General features: G+C 26.5%; 1 protein-coding gene, 1 long non-coding RNA gene and 1 pseudogene across 2 annotated transcripts; all 3 read right to left on the reverse strand.

Annotated features, from left to right (window-relative positions):
* Nucleotides 1-390: 390 nt before the first annotated feature.
* On the reverse strand, nucleotides 391-1,182 carry LOC111042497. The gene is made up of 2 exons (XM_022327121.1): nucleotides 1,045-1,182; nucleotides 391-627 (listed from the first exon to the last, which is right to left on the reverse strand). Exons 1-2 carry the CDS (start codon nucleotides 1,163-1,165, stop codon nucleotides 422-424), a joined length of 327 nt encoding a protein of 108 aa, XP_022182813.1. The 5' UTR covers nucleotides 1,166-1,182; the 3' UTR covers nucleotides 391-421.
* A 7,220-nt stretch (nucleotides 1,183-8,402) lies between these two features.
* Nucleotides 8,403-12,900, reverse strand: LOC111042502 (annotated as a pseudogene).
* Nucleotides 12,901-15,453: 2,553 nt separating this feature from the next.
* Nucleotides 15,454-17,417, reverse strand: LOC111042504. Its single transcript, XR_002605456.1, has 2 exons — nucleotides 16,649-17,417; nucleotides 15,454-16,547 (listed from the first exon to the last, which is right to left on the reverse strand). It is a non-coding gene; the product is annotated as an uncharacterized LOC111042504 (long non-coding RNA).
* Between the last annotated feature and the right edge of the window lie 1,932 nt (nucleotides 17,418-19,349).

Here is a 19,349-nt window from a genome sequence, read left to right on the forward strand (position 1 = left end):
CAATTCTATAACACTTGATTAAAGCTCGATGCAATAAGATTAACAGTGGAATACAATATAATATACAGTTATAAGTGACAATATATATTATATGCATACAACTAAACTCACAACTTTATTAGTACGCAAACCTATATTATAAATTATATAAGATATATTCCTATACGACTTGCGAAAAAGCCAATACACCGCCCAGAAGCATATTATATAAATTGCATACACTAGACTACTAGAGTATACGTACACTGTTTCTTAAATAAAGATTAGGTACTTACCGTTTGACGTAATGCGGGTAAAAGCAATCAACAAACGCGACGGTCTTATAAAATTTAAAATCCTATACTAAACGCTTGCATTGATTTTGTAATTTGTTCAATAAAAACAGGTAAATAAAGACAGAATATAACATTTATTATATGAATCATTGATTTGTCGGACAATTTCTGTCAGTTTTATTTGATCTATCACATGCTAACAATAAAGGCTTATGGAAATCTAGAACATGCTCGTCTAAACAATTGATTTCCTTCAGCTTCGTTGGGCAAAAGGGACATAATCCGTTTAAAACCGCGCTATTGCGGCGGTATTCTGCAGGTTTGAAAAATGACTTCGCACGTTTCCGATCATCTGAAAAATACAACGAAAAAGTAAGATACAGTAAAATCAATTTTTAAGATAAGGTCAAAAAAAAAGCATATTATATACAGTTGAACACGTTGCATTTGATATTCTGTATTTTATTTTTCATCAATGTTTTGATTGTAAGCAGCATCAAATGTACTTTTACTATACCTGTGTATTATGATAACAATAGTAATTAACATAAGCAATAACTATACAAAAAAATTAAGTTATGTTATAATAATAACATTTCAGTCATTATTATCGTTCTGGTCGATCAATCTATGTATTTGCATTATTTACGTGTAAGTTATCGTGTAAAAGTGTACAACATAATAAATAAAATAATTAACGCAAGAGCTTTTGTTTTTTAATAGTTTAAGCATAAGAAAATGCATATAACGACATTGTCAAATATTTGACCTTTCTTCTGAAAGTGGTTAACAGTTGAAAGAGGGCGAAAATGATGACTGATGCACATGTTTAAGGTGTGAAGTGAAATTTGATTTCTGGTGGAACAGCTTATGACAAATCTTGCACTCATACAGTGGTTGTTTGCCGCATTCGTATTTTAGATGAAAGCCAAGGGAACGTTTGTTTTTATAACTTCGATAACAATTGTTGTTGTGCACATTTGGACAGCCGTATCGTATTGACATCGCGTCTAAACAATATATTATTCTATGTAGACGACAACAATAATTAAAAGTTAAAAGTACGGGGGAGAGGCAAAAATGTAATACCTAATAATGGATACACGTACAATTAAATATATGTTAGAACGCAATATATTAAAGCAAATAATTTTAATGCATTTTACAAAAATAATAATAAATTAATAAAATGGCGAAAGCAAATAAATTCCTTTGAAATGAACTTGAACAAATCGACAACAAATATCTATATAGTATATAATCATCTAAGTTAAACTATAAAATATTTAATACAGAAAGAAACGTTGTAAATTAAAAATTAAAATTATTTTATTAATATTAGATTAGTAGATGAAATTAAAAATATTTATTGAATGAAAAAGTAGGAACTACAACCACAAAACTCCAATTAATCAACGATGTATAAGTAAATAGTTTGATTCATTGTTATAATATATCAGTGCTTCCCAAACTTAACCTTAGGAAACGCTGATATATATTATATAGATATACTTATAACCTGTTTTAATATATTAAATTACGAAATAAGCATTGTAAACTGTAGGTCTGCAAAGCAAACAAATTATAAAACAAAATAGGAACTATATCGTAAAATACAATATTGCTAAATCAGGTACGTATGCCTAAATTAACTTATAAAATTATAGTTTTTACGACTTATTAACATTGATTATATGCCACTAGTGATAATTGATAACTGGTTACAAAGTTAGGTAATACTTTAAAATCATATAAAAATATAACTATAGATACCCAAGTTTTAATACTTTAATTAATGCATAGGTATGTGTGTATTAATACTTTATTAGTCAAAAACATAACCACACTTAAAAGATTCGAATGTTTTGATGAATATTTTGTAATTATTTAGATATTAACAATAGTTAAAGCCTAAAAGTACCGAAAAAATGAATAGTTATTTTTGGTTTTGAATACTTAGCAAATACTTATTAACTTAAAAAAATATGTATTTACAGATTGGTATGCAAACAGTTTACTAATTTTAAATATCACTAATAAGTCATTAACACAATATTGAATATAGGAATGTATTAGGTTGTTGAGATTTGCTTATTTTAATTATTTTTTAGGAGTTATTTTTTCAGATTTTTATAGCGTCTAATCGCGGTTTCGTTCAAAAGTAAATAGTAATAAAGAAGTTATATTGTATCAGTAATATTAAATAATTTAATACTATAGTGGACAGTGACCATACGCGTACATTTGGTTAGAGATCAATTAACAAACATAAACATCATTTGTTATACCTAGAGATTAAGTTAGGAATTCCTTGGGGGGTTTCAAGAGTTTTAGCACTCCCTCCGAGCCACCCAATTTGCACCTATACTGTTAGTTCGTAAAACAAAAGTGAAATAAAGTGGTATCTATATAAAACGATTTAAAATCAATTTAAATGTTCACTCGTTTTTTTTATAATATGTAATTCTTATACTTTGGTTATTGCCTTCAACAAAAACTTGTAAATAAATCTCTGGTAAATAATCGAAAAATGACTTCAAAAGAACAAAGTCAGGGGCTGATGTATTTATGTACTGTGAACATGTGTTTCTTCAGGTTTGAATTTCTCGAAAACATCCTTAGACAAAAATCACATTTGTACAAGGGTTGTTTTCCACATTCATACTTCAAGTGGTAGGTCAAATGGAATTTGTTCTTGTATCTGCGACTGCAATGTCCATTGACACAACGCCAAATTCTAGTACCTGAAATGCGTCATATTAGCCTGATCGTTTATTAATACTATTCAGAGCAAAGCATTTATACAAAAAGCCGTGTATTAATGATATTTTTTAAATCTGTGATATTCTACAAAATTAAAACATAAAAAATAAAGTAATAAACACCAACCTATATATATTCGTTTTAAATTGTATTTCTTAGAGGAATAACGATAATTGACGATCATAAAATAATAAATACATTTTGAAATAAAAATAAAATGTTTTTTTTTTGTTATTGTTCTGCACTTTTAAAATTATACGTTAGACTATAAACCTGCATTTCTAGGTTAATCAGATACTTACAAAAGATAATTACAAAATTAAATAAAACAAACATGTACTTTTATTATTTTGTTATTAAATACAATATACTTAAACGTCCTTTGATATACTGATAGATATTAAACATTTTTAACGGCCGACCTATTAGAATCATTCTAATAGTTATATAGTTTACATTTTAGTATAAATGGAAAAAGATCATAAAGAATTAAATACTTGATAAGAAATGTAATTGTTCTTATAACTAATTAAATAGTTATAATTGTATTTAACGACTTACTGCATTTCACTTTAAAACATGCGAAATATAAATAGTCAATACCTACTTAAAGTAAGCACACACAGATTATATCATTTCATTTACGAGTACCCATGATCATTTTTTTTTTTTATATAAGTGCTAAAAGTTCCCTGACAAAGATGTACCTAAATAAAATACATATAACATTCCTTATCTTGTAATTATAATACATACACTGAACACAGATAATTCAATACATTTAAATTCAACCACTTAAAATATTTCCAAGTTCCTGAAAAATTTGTAAATTCACAAAAAAATACAAGATAAACATATGAATGTGGGTAACCTCATTTTTATTGATTTCTTTTATTATTTGAATAGGAAAACATACAACTCATTCAAAATACACATAATACTTACCTACCTTATATATATTTAATAATATTATAAAAAATAAATACCAAAAGTATTTTTTATTTAAATATTACTTGAGCTTCCATAACTCACATAATATTACATAAATTAAATACATGTTAGAGTAAATTCATCAACAGATTTTTTTAAATATCGATTAAATATGAGCCATATTGACTATGTAATGTTAACAATTTAAAACTTTAATTTTTATTAAAGAACGCATTTATATATATCACTGAATAAATATGTTGTACTTAACATAAGACAATATATTATTATATCAATGTTCTATGCCGAAGGAAAACGATATTAATTACATTGTAAATGTAATATATTATCAATGAAGATTTTTTAATTTAGTTATATTTATTAAAGAACTTACTTGTAGTTTATTAGTTCATTATCATTAAAAGTACAAGCATAATATAATATATACTATTATAAAAGTATCGTAAAATATACGTACTTTTCAAACATATTTTATTTTAATTGTACAACAGAAAGTATAAGATTTACATTAAATATTGTATAATAAATTTATCTTACATTTCTATGTATATTTTTAATCAAAATCGTAAAATACTGATGTGGAAAATTAAATTAAAAATATAATTTGATATCTATGTAAATATGACAACCATTTTCATTAAAATCATAAAATATACTGCCTAGTTTTTAAATGCATTGCTGGTTTTTCATTTTACTCTCGAATTTTAGTCATTATTATTACTATTTGTTCAGAATAATAGTTTATCTATATACAATGGGAATAGGCAGTAAAAATAATTTGATGTTGAAATCAACAACTATATTATCATATTACTGAGCTTGTTATGTACTGATGACATATGAATTTTCAACACGTTTCTATACGCAAAACATTTCATACATACTGCGCAAGAGAATTTGGGTCTTACACCGCATTCATAGCGCAAATGTTGTCTGACACCATGTAACGCTTTGTAACTTCTGCCACACTGGTTGGGACATTGATACCGTTCGTCGACTATCACAAAGTCTTGTTTATTTAACTTCCAGCACACTAGAATAAAATGTATATTAATTACTGGAGATTATTTAAAATAGTATATAAGTTTAATATTTCGATACAGAAGTATGAATATAATGTTTAGAATATGGGGTTACATGCCAAATTTCGTACAAGTCATATAAAAAAAAAATAATAATAATAATCAAACACAGCCTTGTTAACATTGTATAATTATATGGACTAATTAGGTTGTCGTAGATTGGTATTTATAATAAAAAATAATTAACGAACACAAGGTTATTTTTTCAAAAAATGTCGTTCGTTTGATTATTATAACAAGTGTCCACATATTTACAGTTACAATTTACAATCTAATTAATAATACGATAATAGTATGTACTTAAAAATATACGTTAAAATTACACAAAACATTAATATTTGTATCGAAAATTATAAAATGCAAATATATGAGTAAATAAAATAAATAAATACGATTTTGTTTAGAACACAATATTTTAGTAAAGTTTTACGAGTACAGAGAATGGGCCATTCTCTGGTGTTTCTTTACGGAATCCGATCTAGAATATTTTTTACCACAGTATTGACATTCGAAGTCTACGCCGCAAAATTTGAAATGTTTAGCGAAACTCGGTCGTTTGTCATAAGTACGTCCGCATTTGGGACAAGTGAATGTTTCTGAAACCCCTAAGGACGAAAAAAATCGTGAAAATACATTTTTAATTTGTGGAAAAAAACCTTTGTGCACATTTAGATTTCATTGCGTTATATTAAATATATCATAATATGTGACATCTTAGAAAAAATGTATATTATTTTTCTAATTATAATCACGGTGTACAAGAAACGTGCATTAAATAAGAATAAGAACAAAAAAATTAGTTGGGTAGGGGAAACCGGTGCAAAATTATAATTCATTATAACTAGGGCTTAACCAAGAATAGTTGTTAGTTGTTACTAATATTCAAGAGGATGTCAGCTATTTATTGTTCTCTCTCTAGCCCACGCTCAACATATCAAATTTACGTTCAGCAGAACCAATCTTATGTCCTTACTTTTAGTATTAGAGTGAATTCACCTAATATCAAACTTTAAGTTAAGAACATAACCTATGTCGGTGCTACGTTTGCTATTGTATGATATTTTCATTTTTATGGAAGTTATGACTGTGTAAAATATTACAATTTGAAAATCTTTATAAATTGCACGAATATTAAAATTATGTAAAAAGCGAAAGTAGCGGCACAAGTAATGTTCTCAACTTAAAGTTTAATAATAAGTAATACTAAAAGTAACAACACAGGGTTGGTTCTGCTAAACGTAAATGTGCAATGCTGCGCGTGGGCTGGAGAGAGAAAACAAATGGTACATTGGCATCCTCTTAATATTATCTTTAACATAGTAGGTACCAGTGGCGTATTTACGTGGGATAATCAGGGTGATATATCACCTCCAGAGCCTTTTGTCTTTTATTTTTTGTTCAATTTCGGTGTGTTTTCATTATTAGTTCACTATTAAAAACATAGTTTATATTATAAACATAGACAGGGCACCTTACATAAATATAAATATTACAGCTAGGATTACAAAACCCAGTGGAGACTTCTGATGTTCATCTGATGAGCTTATAACCCCTCCCCCCCCCCAAAAAAAAATTGAAAAAAAAAGAAAAGAAATTGTAAATACACCACTGGTAGGCATCTATAATTAATTATTGTATTAATCTCAATTCAAATGTCAATATAGTAGTTTTTTTCTAAAGCCAAAAACACGCGGTATCAATAATTTTTTTTTGTTATTCTATAGTAATATTATTTTTATTAATAGGTTGCAATGCGCATGCATTTGTTGTCACCGTCTTACAAACGTTCGAGACCTAGTAAATTTTAGTTTACTAGTTCCGATGGTGTGTAATTAGTTTAGGTATTAGTATGAATTTCACCTACTAACAAACTTTTAGGTAAGGACCATTATTTGTGCTTGAGCGTCAGCTATCTTTTCGATATTTTAATTTTCAAGCAAGATATGGGTATGAGAAATATCACAAATTAAAAGTGTGCATATCTCCTTTAAAATTAACACAAGGAATAAAAAGCCGAAGCTTAACTACATATGAAGTTCTCACCTAAAAGTTTAATGATAGGTAAATTTACACTAATAGCGTTCTCTCGAGAAAAATGTTTAAATTCTAACAGTAAATCATTTTGTTTTAAGTAATTAACAAGTTTTAAAGTAAGTATTTTTTAGGCGTCACGGAAGTACTGCGAGAGTATTCCGCGGCGTCGTTGGTTGAAAACTGAAAAATAAAAAAGTATTGTATTAAATCTAATAATATAATATATTTAAATAGTTAAGATGATAGAAAATCGTAAATGGAATTGGTTTTGTGTGACAAGTAATAAGTATTAATAAATATTCCCGGTCATTCCTAAATAATATATAGCTTCAAGGCAAAACTAAGTATACGTAAATAAATGTTTATTTGTTTAATCAAGCGTCAAGCAACAAGCACATAATATAAGTACATAATTTTTAGGAATTTTTATTAGATACGCGCTAACAATTAAAACATCATCTCTTTTAGTGTAATACTAGAAGTCATTATATTCATTACAACAAATATATATTTTATTATATACGTCCTAGAGACCGATAAGGATCGTTGAACAAGTATGAAAAAAAAATACAAATATTAAGAACCTAAATGATACTAAATATTAACTGTTAGGTAAAACATGCTTAAAAACATATAACTACACAACATTAAAGTATTATTTTATCTTATACAATTATTTGTACAGATATATTATGTAATATCAGGAGAACCCTCTTGATGAGGAATTTAATTTAAAATAAATATTTCATAAGGTAAATAGCGTTAAGTCTAAGCACAAAAATAAAATTAATACAAATGTTAATGGAAACATTTTAATTTAGTTCCTATTATTTATTAAGTATATAAACACAATTTCTATTATTTACTATTTATATTAAGTGATTGTTATACTATTGTATTCCTAGCTCATTTTACAATATACCTACAAAGAAAGTTCCTTATAATCAATTAGAAAAGATGAACGGTAAATAAATGTTAAGTTAAACGACACAATAATATTTACTGGATATTGCTAATCACCGAAATAATCGATAATTATAGTAGAAGATAAAATGAAAAATCTATTCCAGTGACACAAAACGAACGATTACGACTTAGAATTGTGCAAAAACAAACATTTATCAAATACTCTGTTAGGTTTCAGTTCATTTGTATAAATTGTGTTTTTGAAAAGTTAAAATAATATTATAATGAAGGTGAAATAAAAATATGTTGCTGGCTGAAATAAATACAATAGTAAATTTTGTGTAAGATATTAGTTTATTAACAATACACACGTATTAATTTTGTAAATTTTTAAATTCCCCAAAGTAACAAAATGAAAAAGTATTAAATAAACACTAATTAGAATAACACATATTATATAGGTAAATAATTCGTATTCTGTGAATTCAATATATCTTCTATATCTGCAATTAAATTTGATGTAACTTTTTGTACATTTTAACATCAAGTATTTATGAAAATACTGCACGAATAATGACTAAATTTGTACCTAAAACATTTATTACAAATACGACATTGAACCATTTTTTCAACTCCACATTTAAACTTTTTATGGTTCTATAAGCGTTGCCGATGTAAATATTTGTTTACACATATGGCATTCATAAACAATAGCTTCAATTGGATACCAAAAATCTAAAACAATAAAATAATATACAGTTAGATTTAGACATTCTAAGAATGTGAGTGTATTGTGCACCATAATTTATAAGTAATATCATGGGTAACATACACAATAGTAGCCATGTTGCATATGTTAAGAATTACGATATATTATAATGACCAGCTTTTCTGCAAATTGACTCTCGACCAAAATCATTTTCTTTTTAACTACATAGTTGAAAAAAATATATTTTTGATCAACAACTCACAGCTTAAGAGTATGCTACCCACACGTTTGTTGTCTCTGTCTTACAAACTTACGACATAGAAAATGTTCGTTAACTAGTTTGAATAGTGTGCCGTTAGTTTTGATATAAGAGTGAATTTAAGTATTATCAAACTTTTAGGTAAGAATATATCATTACTTAAACATCGGTGGATTTTCGATGTTTTCATTTTTCATCAAGATACGAGTAGGTATGTGAAATAACACAAATCAAAAATGCTCATATCTCGCTTGAAAATTAAAATATCCAAAAATCCGTCGACGCTTAAGCATAGATAATGTTCTTACCGAAAACTTTGATAATAGGTCAATTCGCTCTAATATTAAAACTATTGAAACTAGTGAACGAAAATGTTCAATGTCGTACGTATGTAATACAAATGCATGCAGGGTAGCGTCCTCTTAAGGTCACCTAACCTCGTCGTTCCTTAACAACGTGCATGGTATTTTTCAACAAATCTCAATTCAGGTTATGTGTGATCATAATTATATTGTTGTTATACTGTTGGCTAATTAGCTAAAATGTTAAAAATGTAATTTCTTCAATAATTTCACACTTTGTAACAACGTTTCAGTTTTAAATAAATATTTTGTAATAAAAAGCTATATTTACACAATTGTTTATATTATATGCAAACTAGTTGCTCTTACAAAAATTATTATTAAAACATTTATTAGGTAGTTATAGACCCAGTTTCTTCAATAATATTATCTTCATAAATAAATATATTATAAGCTAAAAGAATTTTTCTATCGAAAGCAGAACTAAAATCTACCATCAAACTGAATCTTTAAATCAAACTATAGTAGATATTTAAAATGATCTATTAAAATTGAATAAAAAATAATATAATGTACTGTGGTCTATATAGTCTATACTTAGTAAATATTATTGTATACATAGTTGACAAGGTTGCGATTTGTTCTGAATATAACTACCCCCGAGCGACCATCACACCACATTGAAGTTTATAATATATATACACTTCATCGTATGTATAACATATTTACATATCATATTAATAGATTATAACATGTTCTTATTTCTTTCATGGATAGTGTACATTATAATTAAACTTGTATATTATATCAATATTAAAGTAATAAAATGTTACGCGCAACTACTCGCTATAATTACAATATAGTTTTAAATAATTACTTGTATAACGGTTGATTTACCTAGAAAATAGATAAATTTCTCTTATACTCAACATTATAGAATAAACAAGTTATAACATATTTTATAATATTAATAACTTATGAATCGCTATATTGTGCCGTTTCAGGCTCTGTTTTTGTTTGAACTGGCGACTACACGTTGCGCATTTGAACTTTGGTTCAACACCACATTCGTATTTCAAGTGAAACACAAGGTGAGAACGATGTTTGTATTGTTTATCGCATTTAGGGCAGTCAAAATACATCGAAGTATTTGCACACCAATCTAGAAAAAAAAGATCATTATTACTAAGATTATTCAAGTGTACGTATAAATTATAAATATTATGTCGTAAATTCGTTATGTATTAATATACGCAAAACTATACATGTCTTAAACTTAAAATAATACAAATATGTGTTTAAAAAAGTGAGAATAAACCATAAATAACAATGAGCAACAAAAATCATATTTCAATAGTGATCTAAATGTAGTAATATTCGATATGAGATGAGAAAAGTAAAACCGCTGTTCAAAACATTGACAAAGCTGATTACGTTGTTAACTTGTAAATTACCTTATTATAATATCGGCGTAAATAGTTACAGCATTCCAGATATATTTTATGCATAACTATTAGGTTAGTATAATCTTATATAAATATACGAGAAGTAAAGACGATTTGCAAAATTTAACACTTGTTCACAAATCCCTTAAACGTGTATACATTTCAAAATAATTGCAGCGTGGAAGTAAACTAATATAATATTATAATATTATATAGTATAGATTATAATATTATTTGAAACAAATAGTAGCTATAAAAGTATAAACACAGAAATAAATTAAAAACAGCCATTACAGAGTCATAAGCGGAACTATTGTGATGTTGTGGCCCACAGCTTGTGGGGAGGGGGGGGGGGGGGTTCTACTGCTCTGGATTAAAATGGGTTGGATAATACTAAGATTTTTTGGTATGTCGCATACATAATATAGTCGAATCGGGCATTTTACTAAATGCCTAGTCAAATAATCATGAAATTTAATTCTTATGCGATTTACTAACAGCCTAGACAATTAGTTAAATGACCAGACGTTAAACTATATGCCTATTTCAAGTCAGGCAAATAATAAAAATGAAACGTTTTTTGTACTATTTTAAAAATTAAACTATATTTCCTTGTAAATTATTTGTTGCAATTCTATTTAAATAAATATGTAAAAATGTAAAATAAGTATATGTAGGTATATATGAAATATCTTTAATTTCATATTCTTCGGTACTAACTTAAATTATAAATAAATATAGGTAATGACTAATGAAGTATGGTAGTAAGAGTGTACAAAATGAATAAAATGTTATATTATAATTACAAATAGTTGTTATTTTATGTTAAACTTTATTGTTTGGTGAAATTTCTGGAATATTTTACATATTTTTTTAGTAGTGGTGTAGACGTGTAGCAGTAAATAAAAATAACGAACATTTATAATTATAATATATAACCTTTTTACCGAGAAAAAACAAGACACCAGTCCCCAGCTTAATTAACTTTAAGGCCAAGCAGATATGTCTTACTAAGTATGTATAGTCCAACAACGATCAAAATATCATATTATAATATAATATAAATGTATACATGGTTAATTAATTTATTCATCCAAACAAACAACAATTCGAGGGGAATGCAAGTGCGATCTCAATACTTATGATCTATATGATTTACCAATAATAACTAAAATAATTTACTAAATCACGCGTTTATACTATATTCGTCCGTCACTGGGATAGAATTATCCAATAGACGTAATTTGCACAATTAAATAATTTGTTTGTAGTATTTTTGTATACGAGATCTGTTCAAAAATTACCGGGATTCGATTTTTAATTAATACAAACATTATTAAGATATCTATTTCAAAATACTCTCGTCTCTCCGCCAAACAAAATACAATCGTGCGGTCTTGCCATTTGTCAAAAGTATAATAGAACTGTTCGGAAATTGTGGCTTGAAGTTCTGTTTTATTTATTTTTATTTCTTCTATATCTTGAAATAATTAACATTTTAGCGCAAATGAATCTCAGAAAAAAAGAATGAAACCACATAATGTACCAGTTTATGAGAATAACAAAGGTGCGAGATAATCACAGGCATCACAACATTTTATCAGCCAAAAACTTACAGATCGACAATAATGCTGGTGAACAGTCGTTGTGGAAACACCAGGTTCGTAATTTTTCTGGATGTTGTAAGAAAATCTAATCTAGAAAAGTATTCATACGTCAATATAGAATAGGTACTTGATTAAAATACATTTTTCATTTAAAGCGATACCATATTATGTAAATTTGCCATAATAGATCACGTGTGTCCCGATAGTTTTCAAACAGTCTTTGTACTTTAACATTTTAAAATTTCAAACTATAAAAGTAAAATGTAAAAAAAAAAAATACACAATATTTTGTATAAAAGTAGGTAGTAGTACCGATATATATAATTCATGGACAAGGCTTTATTATTTAATGTTCAAAATCTTGTGCACGGAGACCATATGACGCTTCAGGTGTTGCTTCCAAGTGAATTGTCTGCCGCACGCGATGCATCGAAATTGTGGAGCTACGCCGCACTCGAGCTTTAGATGGCTATTCAAACTAGCCCTGTGCTTGTACATTCTGTGGCACCGAGGACACGTGAATGAGAAATAATTGTTGTTTTCTGTAAAACAAATGAGAGTGCACAATTAAGTCACAGAAAACAATACATTGGGTCAGCTAAGTTGTATATCAATAATAAGCTTAACCAGCAAACGATGAAATAAAGTGTACCTATACTATATAGTATATTACTAGTAGGTATTACAATAGCCTTATGGATATATGCATACATAATATAAAGTACATTTTTATCAATACCAGTAAAAATAAGCGCCGTGAAACGAAATCGATTATCACAGTAAATCAAAAATATAAATCAATAATATAAATATAAATTATAATAAATGTATGTACTCATATACAAGAATGTTGAAATCAATAAAACAATAAGTCATCAAGTCAATTAATAATTTATTTGATAAATGTATTTACATAAGCAGAAATCATATGGTGTTTGAGATCAATTTTCTGATCAATATGTTTAAAAACGAATGAAACACTGACATTTCAAATTAATACAATTGGAACACTGAATTATGTATAAGTATTTTGTAATTTTGATAATTTCCATGATTCATGCATTAGTATTCAGGTAAAAATTTTGGAAAAACTACAAATATACATTAATTAATATGATTAATAATATAATGTAATACAAGGCCGTACCTGGGGGGGGGGGGGTTCAACCTTTAACCTGTAAATTTACTGCACTATTGAGGCACCACCCGCTATATATGTTAAATAAATAAATAACTTGCATGTATCACAGGTTAATAATAACAGACTCAAATCTCAAGGAGAATAAAAATAAATTTGTTTATGTATTATTTTTTTTTAAATACCTTAAACACATTATAAACATTCTTCAAGGCTCAAGAAAAAAATTTAAGCTACCAAAACTCTACTGCATCTACCATCATCTTAGTAAAATATGTACAAATGCCAATTAGAAAAACTAAGATCATGTTAATATAAACAGAATTATAATACCAAGTAATCTTACAGTACTACTAAATTATTGGCGACCTACAGTTGTAGAATCACCAAATATGTTTTATAAATTTAAATTACATTTTTATGCCCAATCATCGAATTTTAATACTTTTAATAGGTAAAACAATTACATGTAAATAAGTAACTTGTAATAATTGCAAGTAAATTGAACAAAATTATTTTTTATGTATACATTAAAAGAGCAATAAAAGTTAAAAAAAAAAAATGGACGGTTCTTTTGGTTAAGTTCAAGACAGACAAGTTTGAAAATATACTTACATAACATAAATAGTATAATTTTAAACATAAATCAAAAGTTGTGACTTGAGGAGGAGCGGTCATACGCTCAATCTGCGTCAAAGCTTTGAACGTAAGTACCGGCCATCATTATGAGCGCTTGGATGGGTGACCACCCAGGGTTTTAGCAACACATTCTTGTCACACATATAAATATATGTTTCAAATCAACCGTTTCCTCCTAAAAATAGCTATATATTTTGGCTCCGCACCATACATTTTATTATTTAAATTAAATATTGAGTTGTTTAGAACACCTGTTTACTATAAAACTTGAAGAAAATAATAAATATACACTTGTGTAATATTTTACAATAGATACTATAAAACTGACTCAATATTAGGTTAAGGAACTTAATTGTAAATATGTTTAGTAATCAAATATTATTATTTCAGTGGGTCATGCCAAAATAAATAAAATTAAAACAACATTTGTATTATTTTACAACAAATTAGGTGAAACATAAACACTTCTAAAATTGTAGGCGTTTGTAACTTGCTAATATTAAATTATGAAAACAAGGTGATGGGAATAACTTGTTTAGATACACTAAAAAATCATAAATACAATTAAATATAGAATGAAAATATATTTGAACTATAATACATTTAATGATGTATTTTTATTCCATTGCAGTATCATTTCATTATTATATTATTTTATGAATTGTAATCAAATGATTTCGTAGATGTGATCTGTGGGCAAATTTTCTAAAACAAATATCACAACTAAATTTTGGTTGAACTCCACATTCATACTTCTTGTGAGCAAATAAATTACGCTTATATTTATAACTTCGACCGCAATTGTTGCACATAAAATAGCTTACAGGCACTAAAATCAATAAAAAAAAAATGTCTATATAATCTTTTTAAATAGTCAAATCTCAAAATTATCCATGCATTTGATTAATCGAAATTATATTATTAAATATGCGTATAATTAAGCATAAAAAGTATAGAGAATATAGTGCGAAATTTAAATTGTATCACCAAAATTCAAGTATTAATTATTTTAAATTCTAAAAATATTTAGCTATCAAAATTAAAAAAAATAGTAATTTGTTAAATGAATAATTAATTTAACATACAAATCAAATAGTATAATACGAAACACTAAAGGAAAATTACATCACAAACTTCAATTATTGTAGATTATCGAAATAAGCAAATCTTAAATAAAATGAAAGAATCGTCAAAAATTAATATTTTTACTTACAAGCTAAGCTAAAAGATAATACATATTAAAAATAAACGGATTTATTTTAAATGGTGTTGCCTATTGATATAGTAATATAATTAAAGTTGTTAGCAGAAAAAAAAATGTAATATATCAATAGATCATCATATAATAATAAATCGTTTTATTCAAATCAAAATACACATTTTTAATATTCTTAAGGGTGATTACATTCCAAAATGCTTAGTATTATTCAATTAATAAGTTATTATATTACAAAAGAATACAATATTAATGAATTGATAAAAAACTAACCATAAAATGCATTAATTAAGCTGGGAGAGTTAAGTATTGTTATGACTAGAGCAAGGACTTTCATGTATTTGCATGTTTTTTCTGGTTTAATTAAACGTATGCAGAGTAAGTACACAATACCTTTCACAACGTTAGTGACCAAAAGCTAAAAGTTTTTAGTGCATATTTTTGCATATTTGGACATTTTTTGGTTTAAGGGGTATAATTTTGATTGAAAGAGCATATTTTAAGCTTTTAGTGCATATTTTGATGGTTTATCGAAAATCGAGCACTTTGGTGAATATTTTCCATGAATCAAGATCAACAATTTGTTATAAACTTATAAAGACGATAGAGATAAATTTTATAGTATCAAGTAACTATCTATAGTCAGTGGGTGGATTAGATTAGTTCTAGTAGATTTACCACGTGTGTGTAAGTTCCACGAGTTTAATTTGTATATAACGTTCGTGAGTAATATGCCAAAAAAAAAATTCGACAAAAGCTTATTGTTTGTGTAATTTTGTAATCGAGTTTGGTGAATCTGTACTTTCAACGGATAATAATGAAAAAGAATGGGATCCGACATTAAAAAAAAATTCAAATCAATTTACTTATAGTGAATAATAATAAAATTAATTTTTTTAAGGGCATATTTAACCGCATATTTTTAATTTTTTGATGCATAAGTGCATGTTTTTAAATGCATATTTGATGATTTTTTAATGCATGAAAGTTCTTGCTCTAGTTATGACCTTAGTACATCTTCAAGTGTAATAGTGTTTTAATGCTACATGGTATTTCAAAGTATCAGGCTGTGTGAACATTTTATCACAGAGTTAACATTTAAACTGTGGTGACTTATTACATCCATAATATTTTTAATGTCTTTAAAAGTAGAAATAACATTTGTAGGTTTTGCATCAATATTCAGTGCATCAATCAATGTTGTATATAACATGCTTAGATCTGTAAGAAAAATACAAATATTAAATATCAGTTTCCTTTTAAAGATAGTTTACAAATAATTAAGTCATTTGATCATTATATGTGGATAAAATAATATATACTTCAAAATATGTAATAATGTATGATAACATAAGAGATTGAAGGCACATAATTTAAGATGTTATTTTGTTGTAATATAATTTTGTGAATTCTGAACAAGTGACTCAGTAGACGCGATCTGTGGACAAATAATCTACAACAAATATCACAACTATACTTTAGTTGAACTCTACATTCAAATATCTGGTGAGGAATTAAAGTATACTTATGTTTATAAATTATAACATCAACCACAACTGTTACATATAACATACTTAACACACTAAAACAAATACTATCATTTTTTACATAATCTTTTTAAATATAAGTATACTCCAAATCTGAAAATGACTGTATACTCTAATACCATTTAGCAAACAAAATTGAAAAATAAGTAGGTATAAACCCCTATATTGGAGTGAGCATGCTTTTAAAAATCTGCCTATACATATTAAAACCTTGCTAAAATGATTAAATATTGATTTTAATCATAAGACAGTTTAAAATAATTTGATCGTTATATTATGTAGGTATTATATATAATTTATGGTTTAAAATATGTTATAAATGTATGATAACATTATAGATGGTAGAAAAAGACATGTAGTTCTTAAAGTTTAAGATGTTATATATTATTATATAATAATTTTATGAAGGAAGAGCAAATGTTTCCGTAGACTTCCTTTGTGAGCAAATTGCTTAAAACAAAGATAACAGGAAAATTTTGGTTGGACTCCACATTCATATTTCTGATGATGATATAAACCACGCTTATATTTATAACTTCGTCCACAATTGTTGCAAAAAAAACTGTTTACTGGCACTAAAACAAATAATGTTATTTTGTATGTAATATTTTTAAAATAAAAGTACCCTAAATTTAAAAACAAGTAAAACAAATTATTTTATTAAATATGTATAAATATTATAACCATAAAAAGTTTAGAAAATGTGGCGGCAAAATATAATTGTGTTCCATCGATCAAATACCGAAATTCAAATGTCAATTATTTTATAGACTAATTAACACATTAAAATAATTAGTAGGTATATTACGTACATATTCAGAATTATTAAATGAAAAGGTTATATTTAATTCAAGCAAAAAAACAATGAAATAAAATAATTAAATATTGAAGTACCTTGAAGGATGATTAACAAATAAATAAACTACACAAGCATAATTTTGGTGGCACAGAATATATACTTTAAATTCATTATAGTTACATAAAGGACCTAAAAGGGTTAAAGTTTGGTTTAATCATTAACCAGTAGTACAGGTTATTAAATAAATGTACTGTATTTTAATTGTTATAATAATTATAGAGTTTTATGAATCAAGATCAAATGTTTCCGTAGACTTCCTCTGAGAGCAAATTGTTTAAAACAAAGATTACAGCTAAATTTTGGTTGAACTCCACATTCATATTTCTGGTGAGCAAACAAATTACGCTTATATTTATAACTTCGGCCGCAATTGTAACACATAAAACAATTAAGAGGCGCTAAAACAAAAAAATACTGCTTTCTATATAACCATTTAAAAATAAGTGTACTCCAAATCAAAGAATAATAGTTATACAAAATTCAATAATTTGTAAAATACAAATTATATTATTAAATGTGCATACAATAAAGCATAGAAGGGCGTTATTAAGACAATACCGTGTACAATTTCTATTAATTACTGTATATCAAACAAAAAAGTTCAAGTGCTACTTATTGTAAACTTATAAAATATTTAGCAAAAATATTATCAAATCACAATGTCATATTTAATAAGCATTAAAAAAGGAAAAGATGACAATTTTGAACATTATGCTTTTATTTTAAGAACAGCTTACAAATAAATAAACTCCTCTAGTATTATGTTGATGGAACTTAATGTGTGTTTAAAAATTCAATCAAGTAACATAAAAGATACAAAAGTTAAAGTTTGGTTTAATCAGTAACCAGTTATACAAGTTATTGTACAAATATACAGAATTTTAATCGTTGTAATAGTTATAATATTTTATGAATCAAGATCAAATGTTTCCTTAGAGTTCCTCTGTGAGCAAATTGTTTAAAACAAAAATTACAGCTAAATTTTGGTTGGACTCCACACTCATATTTCTGGTGATTATATAAACTACGCTTATATTTATATTTTCGACCGCAACTGTTGCACATAAAACCGTCAACACGCACTAAAACAAATAAAATTATTTTCTATGTAATCTCTTTAAAATAAGTTTATCCCAAGAATAATAATTATAAAATAATTCAAGCATTTGATTAATACAAATTATATTATTAAATATGCATACAATAAAGCAGAAGAGGGAGTTGACAAAATTATTTGTACAATTTCTATAATGTGTTTTATTCATCCAATACAGAAATTCAAGAGATAATTATTGTATACTCATATTATAATATTTAGTAAACAAATGTGAACAAAATAGGAAGATTGAAAAAAATCTGAGATTTAGATATAGAAATTATTGAACACTGTAATATCTTTATTGGCAAGACTGTTTACACATAAATAAGCTCTTCAAGCATTATGTCTGTAGCACAAAATACGTGTTTAAAAATTCACTGTAGTAACATACAAGGTAAACGAGTAAAAGTTTGGTTTAACCACTAACCAGTTATACCTACAGATTATTGTTTAAACACACAGTATTTTAATTGTTGTAATTGTTGTAATTGTTGTAATAGTTAAAATAAGGCCTAGCG

This window comes from Myzus persicae, unplaced genomic scaffold (genome assembly GCF_001856785.1).
Source record: "Myzus persicae strain clone G006 unplaced genomic scaffold, MPER_G0061.0, whole genome shotgun sequence".
Lineage (NCBI taxonomy): Eukaryota > Metazoa > Arthropoda > Insecta > Hemiptera > Aphididae > Myzus > Myzus persicae.

Bases quoted from the DNA above. Each gene is read 5' to 3' on its own strand.
- LOC111042497 (XM_022327121.1), bottom strand. From the start codon at position 1,165: ATGAGTGCAAGATTTGTCATAAGCTGTTCCACCAGAAATCAAATTTCA. The intron at 628-1,044 runs GTCAAATATTTG...TGTATTTTTCAG, and splicing joins TAACCACTTTCAGAAGAAAG to ATGATCGGAAACGTGCGAAG.